Raw genomic sequence first — 15,000 nt, forward strand, 5'->3', positions numbered from 1 at the left:
AATAGACAGATTAGTTGAAAAAATCATGACTATACTTAACAATAAAATACTTGTAAAGGCCCACATACGACGAAGATCCTTTGTTGCTGTCGGAAAAAGAAGAAGTCCAATTCCTATTAACATAGGAACTGGAAGTGGAAGGAAAGGTATGATCCATACATATTGATAGGTCTGTTCCATAAAAAAGTTTTTAAATTCGTGTATTCGTGTAATTAATATTTATTGTATTGTTTCCGATTCACCGGTATCCCTTTTCAAAAGAGTCAATAAAAAATTAAGATATATACTAACTTAAATAGAATTTTTGTTAAATAGAATTTTTTCATTTTTCTTTTTTTTTACTTATTTTTTTGGAGTTTATGTTAACTACTTCAAATATTCAAATCAAGAAGTTACAATTGGTCAAATGAAAGAAAAATATTTAAATTATTCTCGTTCGAATTTCAAAATTTAAATAAAATTCGGCGTATTTTCCCGAGTTTGACAAGTTAATAGAAAAGATTTTAATAAAGTTTTTTTATAAACAGAAAGTTGGTTTCTGATCTTAAACCTTTCTTGAGGTATTTTCATTTTATGTCAAGTTATGTAATTTTGGATTCTTTAATTTTATTAAGTTCAAGCAATTCCATTTCTATGGCACAACATATTTTGGAAATATAGATTTGAATCGAAAAGAATATCAAAGAAAAACACCAAGTGGTAAAACCTTTTTTTTACGGATATATATTCCATGGAATGTAAAAACTTATTTTAAAAATAAAGAAATAATATTATTCTTTTTTATTTTCTATTTTTTTTAGTAATATTTTATACAATTTTTCCATATCGTTGACCTATACCTATTCTTTTTTTTATAAAAAAATATTTTTTTTTAATAAATTAAATATATAATGAATTAGGAAAACGTATATTTATTTTGAACAATAGATGTCTTTCACATCCAGCTATACCAATGAGTAATCTCTTAATTTTAATTTAAATGGCAGTTCCAAAAAAACGTACTTCTGTATCAAAAAAGCGTATTCGAAAAAATGTTTGGAAAAAGAAGGGATATTGTGCATCGTTAAAAGCGTTTTCCTTAGGGAAATCTCTTTCTACCGGGAATTCAAAAAGTTTTTTTGTGCGACAAACAAATAAAATATTTAGTAAAAAGTTGAAATAATCTGAATCGGCCTGACTCGAAAAATAGACTGATTTCATTTCAAAAATAAAATTCTCGATTTCCATTCCCTATCTGAGTTTATCAATATAAAATGGAATTCTCGCCGCTTTGAGAATCTAGAATATATAAAAAATTCTTTTGTTTACCTTACCAAATTCGAAAAAAAAAGAATACTTTCTTTTTATTAACAAAAAAACACAAGATACTCGATTTTTTTAGTATATCTTTTCGTTTTCAAGGTGGGGAGTATTATTTTCCCCATCAACCTATTTCTTCCAATAATTTAAGTTTTTTTTCTATATATTCACTTTCTCTATATCTCTTTCTCTATATCTATAGAAGAGCGAATATCTTTCGTTACTAAAATAATTGAAACTAAAAATCTAAACCTTTTTGTGTAACTTTCTTACTTTTCTATTTCCTCGAAATTCCTATATAGACCACCCTATATCTCTTGTGATGAATCCATTCAAAAATACTTATTGAAATTATTCTGGATAAATAATGTGTCAATTGTGACTGATTCAAAATGGATTTTTTTTATTAATATTCAGTGATAAACTGCAATTTTTGTTTTCGATTTTTGAGATCAACTAAATTTTGAAATAGTTCATTAAAACAAAAATTTTAGTTCTCGCCCTTAAATTGAATTGATAGTAGGATTTTTGAATTTTGCAAGAATTCAAATTGAAGAGAGTATAAAATAAGATGCACGAAATCAAAATAAAGACTCTAAACTAAAATAATGAACCTTCAAATACCTATGTTGAAGAAATTTTTATTCCTCAATTTGAATTTTTCTTAAAAAATATTACAACCAATCGAATTCTTAAATCTAGACGATTGCTTATTCATAGACTATTATGAGTTCAAGATAAGCCGCTATGGTGAAATTGGTAGACACGCTGCTCTTAGGAAGCAGTGCTAGAGCATCTCGGTTCGAGTCCGAGTGGCGGCATGTCATCTCCTAAAAAAAGTAAATAGATCCTATAATGAATCCAACTCTCCATATAGATTTTCTAATTAAAGCACTCCTATAATCTTATGATATTTTCAACCTTAGAGCATATATTAACTCATATTTCTTTTTCGCTCGTTTCAATTGTACTTACAATTCATTTGATAACCTTTTTAGTCGATGAAATCGTAAAACTATATGATTCATCCGAAAAGGGCATGATAATGAATTTGTTCTCTATAACAGGATTATTAGTTACTCGTTGGATTTATTCGGAACATTTTCCACTAAGTGATTTATATGAATCATTAATCTTCCTTTCATGGAGTTTTTCCCTTATTCATATAGTTCCGTGTTTCAAAAAAAATAAAAATATTCTAAGCACAATAATTGGCCCAAGTGCTATTTTTACCCAAGGCTTTGCTACTTCAGGTTTTTTAACTGAAATACACAAATCTACAATATTAGTACCAGCTCTTCAATCTGAGTGGTTAATAATGCACGTAAGTACGATGATATTAGGCTACGCTGCCCTTTTATGTGGATCATTATTATCAGTATCACTTATAGTCATTACAGTTAGAGAAAAGAAAAAGTTTTTTGCTACGAGTAATCGTTTTTTAAATTTCAATGGTTCCTTTTTCTTTGGTGAAATCGAATACATGAACGAACGAAGTAATATTTTCAAAAATACTTCTATTTTTAATTATTACAGGTCCCAATTGATTCAACAATTGGATTATTGGAGTTATCGGGTTATTAGTCTAGGATTTATCTTTTTAACCATAGGAATTCTTTCTGGAGCAGTATGGGCTAACGAAGCATGGGGATCTTATTGGAGTTGGGACCCAAAAGAAACTTGGGCTTTTATTACTTGGATCGTATTCGCGATTTATTTACATACTCGAACAAATATAAAATTGCAGGGTACCTATTCAGCAATTGTGGCGTCTATTGGATTTCTTATAATTTGGATATGCTATTTTGGGATAAATCTATTAGGAATAGGACTACATAGTTATGGTTCATTTACATTAACATATAATTGAATTAAACACAATCACAATTACAATTAAGGGGTTATGATGAATAGGAATAGAAAAGTGGACAGCACATATCAGATAAAAAAACTTTGTGTGAACAGGTGAGAACCTTGTGAATCACTATACTATTAAATTCACAGGGTTCTCACCTGTTCAAATTGATTTCTTTTTTACTTAACGTAAGAGAAGAAAAAAAAACCTCTTTTTTCATTGTACAACGAACATAAAAAAATGATTTTTTTTCTTTTTTATTAATCAAAACTATCCATAAAAAAATTAGATAGAATAACTTCAACCTTTTCAACTGATAGTGAAAGAACAAAATCAGGATACATACCAATACCTAGTACGGGTAAAAAAATAGAGATCAAAAGAAATAACTCTCGCGGTCCAGAATCAAAAAAATAAGAGGTCGGTACATTAAATATCTTGTATCCATAGAACATCTGGCGTAACATAGATAATAAATAAATAGGAGTTAATATGATTCCAATTGCCATTACAAAAGTAATTAGTAGTTTTGTCATTAAAAAATATTTTGGACTAGTAAGTAATCCAAAAAATACTATTAATTCGGCAATAAAACCACTCATACCTGGTAATGCAAGGGAGGCCATAGAAAAGCTACTGAACATCGTGAATATTTTTGACATTGGGATAGCTATTCCACCCATTTCGTCAAGATACACAAGACGTATTCTATCATAAGTAGTTCCAGCCAAGAAAAAGAGTGCAGCACCAATAAATCCATGAGAGATTATTTGTAAAAGGGCCCCGTTAAGCCCCATATCAGTGATAGAACCAATTCCTATCATTATGAAACCCATATGTGATACAGAGGAATAAGCTATTCTTTTTTTTAAATTCCGTTGACCCAGAGATGTTGAAGCTGCATAGATTATTTGCATTGCACCGACTATCATCAACCAAGGAGAAAATATAGAATGAGCATGAGGAAATAATTCCATATTGATTCGAACTAATCCATACGCTCCCATTTTTAATAAGATTCCGGCTAGAAGCATACAAGTACTATAATGTGCTTCTCCATGGGTATCTGGTAACCATGTATGTAGGGGTATGATTGGCAATTTGACAGCAAAAGCAATAAAAAATCCAATATATAATATTATTTCCAAGCCCACAGGATAGGGCTGATTAGCTAATATTTCAAAATTGAGTGTTGGTTCATTAGAACCATATAAACCGATACCCAGAACTCCCATTAAAAGAAAAACCGAACCACCCGCTGTATACAAAATAAATTTTGTAGCCGAGTACAGACGTTTTTTTCCTCCCCACATGGATACAAGTAGATAAACGGGAATTAATTCTAACTCCCACATCAGGAAAAAAAGTAAAAGGTCCCGAGAAGAAAATAATCCTATTTGCCCACTGTACATTGCTAACATCAGAAAATTAAATAATCGAGAATCTCGAGTAACTGGCCAAGCCGCTAAAGTAGCTAAAGTCGTGATGAATCCTGTCAATAAAATAGGTCCTATAGAAAGTCCATCTATTCCTAATCTCCAATGAAAATCAAAAAAATCGATCCATTTGAAATCCTCCACTAGTTGGATTAAAGGATCATCCAATTGAAAATGATAACAGAATGCATAAGTCGTTAGAAGAAGTTCTAAAATACATATACATATAGTATACCAACGGATTACTCGATTTCCTATATGTGGAAGAAAGAAAATTAATGAACCCGCAGATATTGGCAAAACTACAATTATTGTTAATAAAGGAAAATGATTCGTGGTAAAGACAAGATACATTTGGGCCAGAAAAATGCGTGCTCAAAATAAAAATATTTTGAGCACACATTTTGTCGGTAAAAAAAGATGGATTCAAGGAGAGTTTTATGGAACGTATCAATAAGCTAGACCCATACTACGAGTTGTTTCTTGTGATAAATAAACTCGAACACTCAAGAAATCGGTCGGACAGGCAGATTCACATCGCTTACAACCAACACAGTCTTCGGTCCTTGGAGCAGAAGCGATTTGTTTAGCTTTACATCCGTCCCAGGGTATCATTTCTAATACATCGGTGGGGCACGCTCGAACACATTGAGTACATCCTATACATGTATCATAAATCTTTACTGAATGTGACATTGTATCTATAAGTTTTGAACATCATAAGATTTCGATCTAGTAAACTAACTTAGAAATGGAGCCTATATTTAGATACCAGACGAATCAATGAGTGATCAGAATTAATCCACTTCCGAATTGATTTAGGAGGTAGGGCCAAAATACTTTGATTTCTTCTTTTTTTTGCAACCATGATCGTACTTTACCTATCAAACCTGCTAATTTGAATTAATTTATGACTATTCGAATTTCGATTTATATGATTAATATTATTTATTCAACAAATTTGATTGGTTAATACGAGTTGATTTTCTGTTACGATAAATTGATGAAACAATAGCGGGTCCAATAGCTGCTTCAGCGGCCGCAATAGCTATAACAAAAATTGAGAAAATATCTCCTCTTAATTGACGATTATCAAAAATATCAGAAAATGTTACAAAATTTATATTAACTGAATTTAATATAAGTTCAAGACACATAAGGGCTCTAACCATATTCCGACTTGTGATCAATCCATAAATACCAATAGAAAATAAATAAGCACTCAAAACAAGTACATGTTCCAGCATCATTAACCAACTCCTTATCAATCTTAATTCCTTTCAATCTGAACAATAATTCAATCGATTCTAACAAGTAGGAAACAAGGGAATATATTAGTATAGTAATAGAAAAAGGATTTCTATTTTAAACATAAAAAAAAGGATTATAACATTCCTTTTTCGTTGATTCTATTTGAATTCTTCGTTTTAAAGATTTATTATTGACGAGCTATAACAATTGCACCTATTAAAGCAACTAAAAGGATTATTGAAATGAGTTCAAATGGAAGAAAAAAATCTGTTGATAAATGAATTCCAATTTGTTGACTATTACTTATCAAATCTTGCTCTAGAATCTGGTTTGATTTTGTAGTCCAAATGATCCCATACCACGACGTATCTGGAATAGTAGTAATTAGTGAAATAAAAAGACTTGTACAAACCATTGAAGTAACTCCATCCCCAACGGTCCAAAGAGAAAAATCTTTGTAATATTCTGACCCATTCATGAACATCACAGCAAAAATAATTAAAACATTTATAGCTCCTACATAAATAAGAAGCTGCGCAGCAGCTACAAAATACGAATTCGATAGAATATAGAATAAGGATATACAAAAAAGAACCAATCCCAACGAAAAGGCCGAATAAATTGGATTCGGAAGTAATACTACTCCCAGACCTCCTAATATAAGACCCGATCCCAAAAAGACTAAAAGAAAATCATGTATTGGTGCAGGTAAATCCATTTTATTTTATAGAAAAAAAATAAATCAAAATATTTCATGACTTTATTGACCTGACCAGGAAAGAGGAGGTTCTCAGGATACTTCTTAATCTTAATTGATTGAAATTTGAATGGGGGTGATGTAGATTAATGTAGATACAGTTATGGGGCTACTATATTTTCGAAAGCAGAGTTTAAAACTATATATTTTTAAATCATATTCGAATAGAAATTGACTTTCAATTCAAATTAAACCACAATTATCGCCAAGTAAGCGCTCATTTGTATTGACCAAGTAAAAACCTCATTCACTAATTCAAGAAAAAATGACTTTTGAATCTAAAGGAATGTTTTTTGAATAGCGATTTTATCCATTTTTGATTTGAGGTGAATTCGAAGAAATTGTTCGAATTGTATAATCGTCAATTATTGATACCGGTAATCGACCTAAAGCAATTTGATTATAATTCAATTCATGACGATCATAAGTGGAAAGCTCGTATTCTTCAGTCATTGATAAACAATTTGTTGGACAATACTCAACACAATTACCACAAAATATACAGATTCCAAAATCAATACTGTAATTAAGTAATCGTTTCTTTCGAATATCAGATTCCAATTTCCAATCAACAACAGGTAGATCTATAGGACATACGCGAACACATACTTCACAAGCAATGCATTTATCAAATTCAAAGTGGATTCGGCCCCGGAAACGTTCTGATGTGATCAATTTTTCGTAGGGGTATTGAATAGTTACAGGTAAACGATTCGCATGGGTCAAGGTAATCATGAACCCTTGACCAATGTACCTGGCAGCTCGTAGTGTTTGTTGACTAGAATTTAAGAACTCAGTTAGCATAGGGAACATATCGAATATCTATAAATAAATTGATACTTGTTTCTTTCTCTTGTTTCAGATAAGTCGTGAATAGGGAATTCTTTTACAGTGAAAGAAGTTGGGACGAAGTTGTTAATAATAAATTACCTAGCGAAATAGGTAAAAGAAATTTCCATCCAAGATTTAAAAGTTGGTCTATTCTCAGTCTCGGTAAAGTCCATCTTGTTGCAATAGAAATGAACAAGAACAAATAAGTTTTAGCTAATGTAATAAAGATATCCATTATTGTTCCAAAAACCTTACTTTTTTTTTTAATGTCAAAAAGCTCAGGAACAAATATGTATGGAATAGAAAGATTCCAACCCCCAAAGTAAAGAACTGTTACAAATAATGAAGAAACAAGTAGATTTAGATACGAAGCAACGTAAAATAAACCAAATTTTATACCTGAATATTCGGTTTGATAACCTGCTACTAATTCTTCTTCTGCTTCTGGTAAATCAAAGGGTAATCTCTCACACTCGGCTAGAGAAGAAATTAGAAAAACTATAAACCCTATAGGTTGTCGCCACAAATTCCACCCCCAAAAACCATATTTTGATTGCGCTTCAACTATATCAACTGTACTTGAACTATTAGATAATCATAGTCGACGATAACATCACTGCTCCTGTCGCTATTACAGAACCGTACATGAGATTTTCACCTCATACGGCTCCTCATAGGTCACAAATAAGGACCTTTCCACATCATTTTGATGTGGTTATAAGATCGCTCGAGAGTCAAACGTTTATTCTAAGGTTTCGAATTAGACCAATGAAATTCTGTCTGCTAGATTTCCAATAAATAAAGTGCTTCTGAATTGATCTCATCTTTTAAGAATTTTCATTTTTCTTTGTTGATTAAAAACTTTATCGTTGAATAAAAAAAGGCTTTTTAGATGAATATCACATAGATATCTCAACCTATAATTTTCGATTACGAAAAAGAATTAGCGATTGCATTTTATAATAAGAATTCTATCTTTCTAAATAACTAAACTAAATAAAGATAGGTATGAATAAAAAAAATATCTCTTTTTGCAATTCTAGTCTTTCTATTTTATTTCGTTCCTATTCTCCTTTCTCAAAATAAAGGGTACATTATCCAAAGTAAAAGATTTCTTCGTTCTTGATAGTTATTTACTTAATCGTGGATAGGAACATACTCTAGATCGAAATTGTGGGGGGTACTTCTTAATCATTTCTACCAACTTAAAGCCCGAACTCAAATTCCTTTTCTCTAAAGAAATATCCTATTGGATAATTTCCAGAATCTCTATTATTAATCCTTTGTGTATCTTGGTCTTCCTAACCATCCACTCATTTTGTTTGAATCTCTCATTAGGGCAATCGCTATGTTAATAGATGGAAAAAACCCCATAAGTTGATCTTTTGAACCCGCTTCAAGTCATGATGATTAATCAACTAATCTTGGGGTAAACAGTCTCGACTGCTTATGTCTTTACTTTCACTTAATTCTTGTACATAGGAAATGAGATTGAATCCTTTTAACAGCAAATCTTTAAGCCGTTTTATTTCACTCATATAACTATCTGGTTTAGTTTATCAACCCCAATGGTGAATAAAAAAATCTAAAATAGATATTCAGCTCATTTAACTTTCTTGCTATAAATAAAAGAAATAGGGGAAATCTTATGTCTCACTGAATCACACGTAGAGATATTGATAATACACATAGAGTTAATGGTATTTCATAACTAATTGATTGAGCAGCAGCCCTTAATCCACCTAAAAAGGAATATTTATTATTTGATCCATATCCCGACATAAGAAGTCCAACGGGAGCAAGACTTGAAACGGCGATCCATAAAAAAACACCAATACTAAGATCAGCTAGAATAAGTCGATAGCTAAAAGGAATTACCGAATAACTTAGTAAAATGGATATGACCGCTATGGATGGCCCGATACTGAATAAAAGAGGATCGCCTCTAGATGGAAGAAGATTCTCTTTGAAAAGTAGTTTTGTACCGTCTGCTAGAGCTTGAAGAATTCCTAAGGGCCCGGCATATTCAGGTCCAATACGTTGTTGTATTCCTGCAGATATTTCTCTTTCTAACCAAACAATTACTAGTACACCTAGTGTAATTCCTAATACAAGAGTCAAAATAGGGACAAGCATCCATATGATCCCATAGACCTCTTTTAAGGATTCGAATCTGGAAAAAGAATTGATAGTTTGTATTTCAGTTGTATCAATTATCATTTCAACGATCAACTTCTCCCATAATAATATCTATGCTACCTAGTATCGTCATAATATCAGCCAATTTCATTCTTTTAACTAACTGAGGAAGAATTTGCAAGTTGATAAAACCCGGCGGTCTAATTTTCCATCTCCAAGGAAAAACACTCTGATCTCCTATCATAAAAATTCCCAATTCGCCTTTTGGTGCTTCAACTCTTACATAAAGTTCTTGCTTCGACAATTCAAAAGTTGGAGAAGGTTTTTTACTAATAAATCGATATTGAAAATCATTCCATTCAGGGTTTTTTATTCTATCAAAGCGTCGGATTTCTAAATTCTCGTAGGGTCCCCCTGGAATTCCTTCCAGGGCCTGTTGGATAATTTTTATGGATTCTGTCATTTCACTGATTCGTACTAAATAACGCGCTAATGAATCCCCTTCTTTTTGCCATTGAACCTCCCAATCAAATTCGTCGTAACACTCATAACGATCAACTTTACGAAGATCCCATTGTATTCCGGAAGCTCGTAGCATTGGTCCTGATAAACCCCAATTTAGTGCTTCTTCTGCGCCAATAATGCCTACGCCTTCAACTCGTTCTAAAAAAATGGGATTCCGTGTAATAAGTTTTTGATATTCAGCAACCCCGGTTAAAAAATAATCGCAAAAATCCAAACATTTATCTATCCAGCCATGAGGTAGATCAGCAGCTACTCCTCCGATACGAAAATAATTATGCATCATGCGCATACCGGTGGAAGCTTCGAATAGGTCATATATCAATTCTCGTTCTCGAAAAATATAGAAGAAAGGAGTCTGTGCCCCAATATCTGCCATAAAAGGGCCAAGCCATAACAAATGGGAAGCGATACGACTCAACTCCAACATAATAGCTCTGATATAGCTAGCCCTTTGAGGTACTTGAATATTGCCTAGCTGTTCCGGTCCATTTACAGTTATTGCTTCTGTGAACATAGTAGCTAAATAATCCCAACGCGTTACATAAGGCAAATATTGTATAATTGTTCGATTTTCGGCAATTTTCTCCATCCCTCTATGTAAATAACCCAATATTGGTTCACAGTCAATAACATCTTCACCGTCGAGAGTAACTATCAGTCGAAGAACACCATGCATTGATGGGTGGTGAGGGCCCATATTGACTATCATCAGGTCTTTTCTTGTAGTTGATGCAATCATAAGTTTTTTCCCGAGTCATTCTTCCATGCGTTTCTGAAAGTAAAAAGAAGTTCAGCAAAATTGAAATGAATAAGTTTAATTTAAATGGTATCACACTTCAAATTAACGAGTTTTTATTTCTCGAATACCCAACTCACCAATTAATTCTTTATAACGCCCTATATTCTTTTTTGACAAATAAGCCAGTAGTCGTTGACGTTTTCCCAAAATTTTTCGCAAACCTCTTTGAGATGAAGAATCCTTTTTGTGCAATTCCAAATGTGAAGTAAGTCTCCTTATTTTAGTGGTGAAACTGAATACTTGAAATTCAACAGACCCTCTGTTTTCTTTTTGAGAAATAATCGAAATGAATGAATTTTTGACCATAAAAAAATGCCTTTTGCCCCCTTTTTTTTACAGATATGGATTTTACTGATCAGTAATAATAATGCCATTCATTTTAATGTGGTATATACAAGAATAAATATAATTTATGAACTCCTAATTTTCTGAAGTCAAATCAATTTAAAATTGGATTTAGATAGAGGATAGAAAAGGATTAGTACATTTTCGCATCGAAGAATTTAGACCGAAAATAAAGCGGGTTCTGTTGATTTCTTTCGTGATCTAATTGAGACAAATTTCGTATTGGCTATTCGAATGAAATGTAAGACATGTGATGTGTGTATTTAGTTACTTTCATATACCCTATCATATACCCTATAAGCATGTAGTAAGTATCTAGTGAAAAAGCGTATTATTCACGAATTTTTAATTCGTGGATACATCTGTATCCTTAATATACAAAAATGACTGCCATTGTTGGTATCAAACCAAGAACGATTCATACAAGCTAAATCTTCTAATCGATAATTAGGCCAAAGAAAAAGCTTTAATTTCATTAATTTCTTTTTCTCTCTATCCAGATGTTTATTATCAGCCGAAACTTGGTTTCTATTTTTTACGTTCTTCTCGTTCCAAAATACTGAATTTATATCTACACCATTCCTACTCTTTAAATTGAAACAAATTAGAATTCTCAATTTTCTACGACATCTAAACGATAAAACATTTTCAGGAACAAGCAAATCTAAATGAGCTTTGTGTCTAGTTTCAGTTATTTTTTGATGTGGTGAACTAGCTTCATAAAAATTATTCTTAAAAACATATCTTTGTTCTTGGTATTTTTGATTACTTTGGTGCTTACTCTTATGAAATAAGGAAATACCTATGATTTGATACATAATCAATTGTCCATCGTCGTTTCCAGGCAAATGAACGGGGTCTATAATCAATACTCCCCTTTTCATCAATTCTGTAAGAGTTAAACTTTTCTGAATCAACATTATATCCAAACTCATTTCTCTCTTTTGAATTGAGGATATAATAATTTTTCTTGGATCTATCAGTCTAAGGAGGAGACAATATACCTTGATATTATTGGTCATTTTTTGATTCAAAGTATCGTCCCATCTCAATTGAAAAAGCAAATAACGTTTCAGGAAGAAATCGAGTTCTGCTTCTGTGTTACTTTTGTATTGTTTTTGCTTTTTCCCTTTTTTCATGTCTGATCTTTCATAATTTTCTTCAATCTCTTTTTCTTCTGAAAGAATAGAGTGAAGGTATCCTCCGCCTGTGGATTCTTTTTGTTCTTGATTTCGATGATTTTTAGTCGATGGTATCAAAAACCTTATTTTTTGCTTTTCATTGATCTTTTTATTTTCATTACTTTTTTTATTTCTATTCAAATTTAAAAGAAGTAATTTACTTGGTATAAACCAAGGTTTCGTTTTATATGCATTATAAAGTAACACAAATTCTGGGAAGAACCAAAGTTCAAGATTTGATATAGGATGCTTTAACATTTTTTCATTCATTCCCATCCAATCAAAAAATACTTCGGGGGATTTTGGTGGATTGATTTCTGGAATAATAAGATAAAAAAGATCTTTTTTATTAATTATTTGAGAATTATTAGTACCAATCTGAGTATCTTGATTTCTATTAGTATCGATCGCGATCCAGGTTTCAATATCTACCCTTTGTATAAGAGAAAAATTGATTATTTTCCAATCAAAATATTTTCTATCGGAAGTTTTTTCCATAGGTAGAATATCTACCTTTCCTAGAAAATTATTGATAAAAATACTCCTCAGCATATCAAAAAGGGTGTCTTTTTGTGTGTTATAATAAATCTCTTGGTTCTTATTTCCTTCAAACGTAGATCTAGAACAAAAGCATTCTGTTTTATTTTCATAATCATAATTAAAAAATTTATATGATAAAAGATCGTATCTATAGTTTTTTTGAAAATTATCTTTTTTATTTGATATATTCGCTAATGAATAGACTTCAAATTTTTGTTGTTTTTTGGAATCAATTAATTCGTTTTTTTCATATGAATGCCGTTTGCTTAAATTTTCCTTTTTCGTCATACGACAGTGACGAACTCTATTTCGCCACTTTTCTGATATTAATCTAGACCATCTCATCTGAGATAAATCGTATTGATTATAGCCTTTCAACCATCTTTTCCATTGATTCATTTTATAACTCGAAACTCCTAATTTCGAATGAAACATCTCTTCTATTTCAAAAGAATCCTTTATTTCAGGCTTAAGAAAAAAATGAATTCCTTGATATTGAAGAATAGATCTTAATTTAGACGAGTTACTAACTTGTATTTTTGATAATTTGTAAAATACATATGCTTGTGATATGTAGGATAAGTCATAAAAAAAATGTGAATCTTTTTTACTAATACTATCAAATGGCTTTTTTATAGTTGATAGAAACGCAATTGGATTTTTATTTTTTTTATTAATTTTTTCTTGTTTTCTTTCATTATTATAAATGAATTTCTCAATAATTTTTTTTGTTGATTTAATAAAAAGTTCTATATTCATTCTGGGAATATTAATGATAGATAAAAACATATATGTGTATATTCTTTCAATGAAGAAATTTAAAAGGGGAGATAATTTATAGATTAATCGAGCATTTCTTCTTTTTAATATTTTCCATTTTCCTAACCTTTTATCATTATAACTTGTTTTGTTAGGACTAATATTATTTATTCTTGTAGTTATTTTTTTCTTCTCTTTTCTAATTCTTTCTATTTGATTTCGAATTTTACTTGTTCTATCAGTCAGATCCTTCATCTTTTTTTCTGTCAATGAAGAATTTGGCCAATTAGTAGATGCAATTTGACTAAGAGATTTGTGAATTATTTGATCGCTGATTATGGAATCTTTTTCTCCTTTATTTTCACTCGATTCATATACTTCTCTTAATTGAAATAATAAAATTGGATTTACTTTTGAAAGTTTTTTTATTTTTTTTTTGATAAAACTAACACTTTTCATAATCCATTTTTTTGTTTCTTTTGAAACTTTTCGAAGTGATTTTGTTTTTGTTTTGAAAACTATTACAACTAGAAAATACTTCTTTTTTAATTTTCCAATTTGTTTTTCGAGTTCCTTGAAAATTGGTTTAAAAAAGGAAGGTCGTTTTCGAGGTGAACCAAAAGGAAATTCAGCTTCTATTCCCCAAACTGTTAAAAAACAAAAATCATCTTTCTCTTTTTTCTTTTTGATTAAATCTTTCTGAGAGTATCGTAGTTTAGATTTGTGCCAAGGTTTTAGACAGAAAGGAAATAATATTTTTATCTGAATACCGTCTGTCAACCAATTTTTCGGAAATTCTGTTTCTGATAATGGAACACCATTATAAGTACATTTAACATACATTTCTCTATTCCAGTCCTGTAAATCCTCAGACCATTCAGGAAGTTGCAATAGAAATATACGCCCAATATTTTTCGCGATTATCAATAAAGGGAATAGAATATATTTTCTAAAAATGGATTGAGTTACTAACGTGCAACCTCTTATTACTTGCGTAAATGGTATGGTATCCCAGGCCTCTGCTATCTCTATTCGTGCTTTCTCCTTTCTTTTGTTCTCTTCATTTTTTTCTTTTCTTTTTGTTTGCTCTTCTGTATACTCTACAATTTTGAATACTTTCCTTTTTCCTACCCAATTTTCAAAAATTTGTTTAATCAACCCGGAGATATCAAAAGAAAAAAGAGCGGATTTTTTCATTCTGTTCAAAAAAAGAGGGGCGTGCGCGTTTCCTTGAAACAATTTCCAAATTACTATTTTACGCCTTTGAGCCCGCATAGAACCTT

The 15,000-nt window shown here is 31.0% G+C and overlaps 3 protein-coding genes across 3 annotated transcripts in view; all 3 read right to left on the bottom strand.

Annotated features, from left to right (window-relative positions):
* Positions 1-3,225: 3,225 nt before the first annotated feature.
* On the bottom strand, positions 3,226-4,959 carry LOC140889958 (NAD(P)H-quinone oxidoreductase chain 4, chloroplastic). The gene has a single exon (XM_073297706.1). It carries the CDS (start codon positions 4,942-4,944, stop codon positions 3,415-3,417), a length of 1,530 nt encoding a protein of 509 aa, XP_073153807.1. The 5' UTR covers positions 4,945-4,959; the 3' UTR covers positions 3,226-3,414.
* A 2,912-nt stretch (positions 4,960-7,871) lies between these two features.
* LOC140889974 (NAD(P)H-quinone oxidoreductase subunit 1, chloroplastic) lies at positions 7,872-9,649 on the bottom strand. The gene has a single exon (XM_073297721.1). The coding sequence runs from the start codon at positions 9,647-9,649 to the stop codon at positions 9,083-9,085; it is 567 nt and encodes a 188-aa protein (XP_073153822.1). The 3' UTR covers positions 7,872-9,082.
* A 1,918-nt stretch (positions 9,650-11,567) lies between these two features.
* LOC140889952 (protein TIC 214-like) overlaps positions 11,568-15,000 on the bottom strand; it is a 6,192-nt gene continuing 2,759 nt past the window's right edge. The window contains exon 2 of the mRNA XM_073297700.1: positions 11,568-15,000. This exon is cut by the window's right edge and continues 301 nt beyond it. Coding sequence (XP_073153801.1) covers positions 11,573-15,000 — 3,428 coding nt within the window. The 3' untranslated portion in view covers positions 11,568-11,572.

The sequence above is a fragment of the Henckelia pumila genome, chromosome 1 (genome assembly GCF_033568475.1).
Source record: "Henckelia pumila isolate YLH828 chromosome 1, ASM3356847v2, whole genome shotgun sequence".
Lineage (NCBI taxonomy): Eukaryota > Viridiplantae > Streptophyta > Magnoliopsida > Lamiales > Gesneriaceae > Henckelia > Henckelia pumila.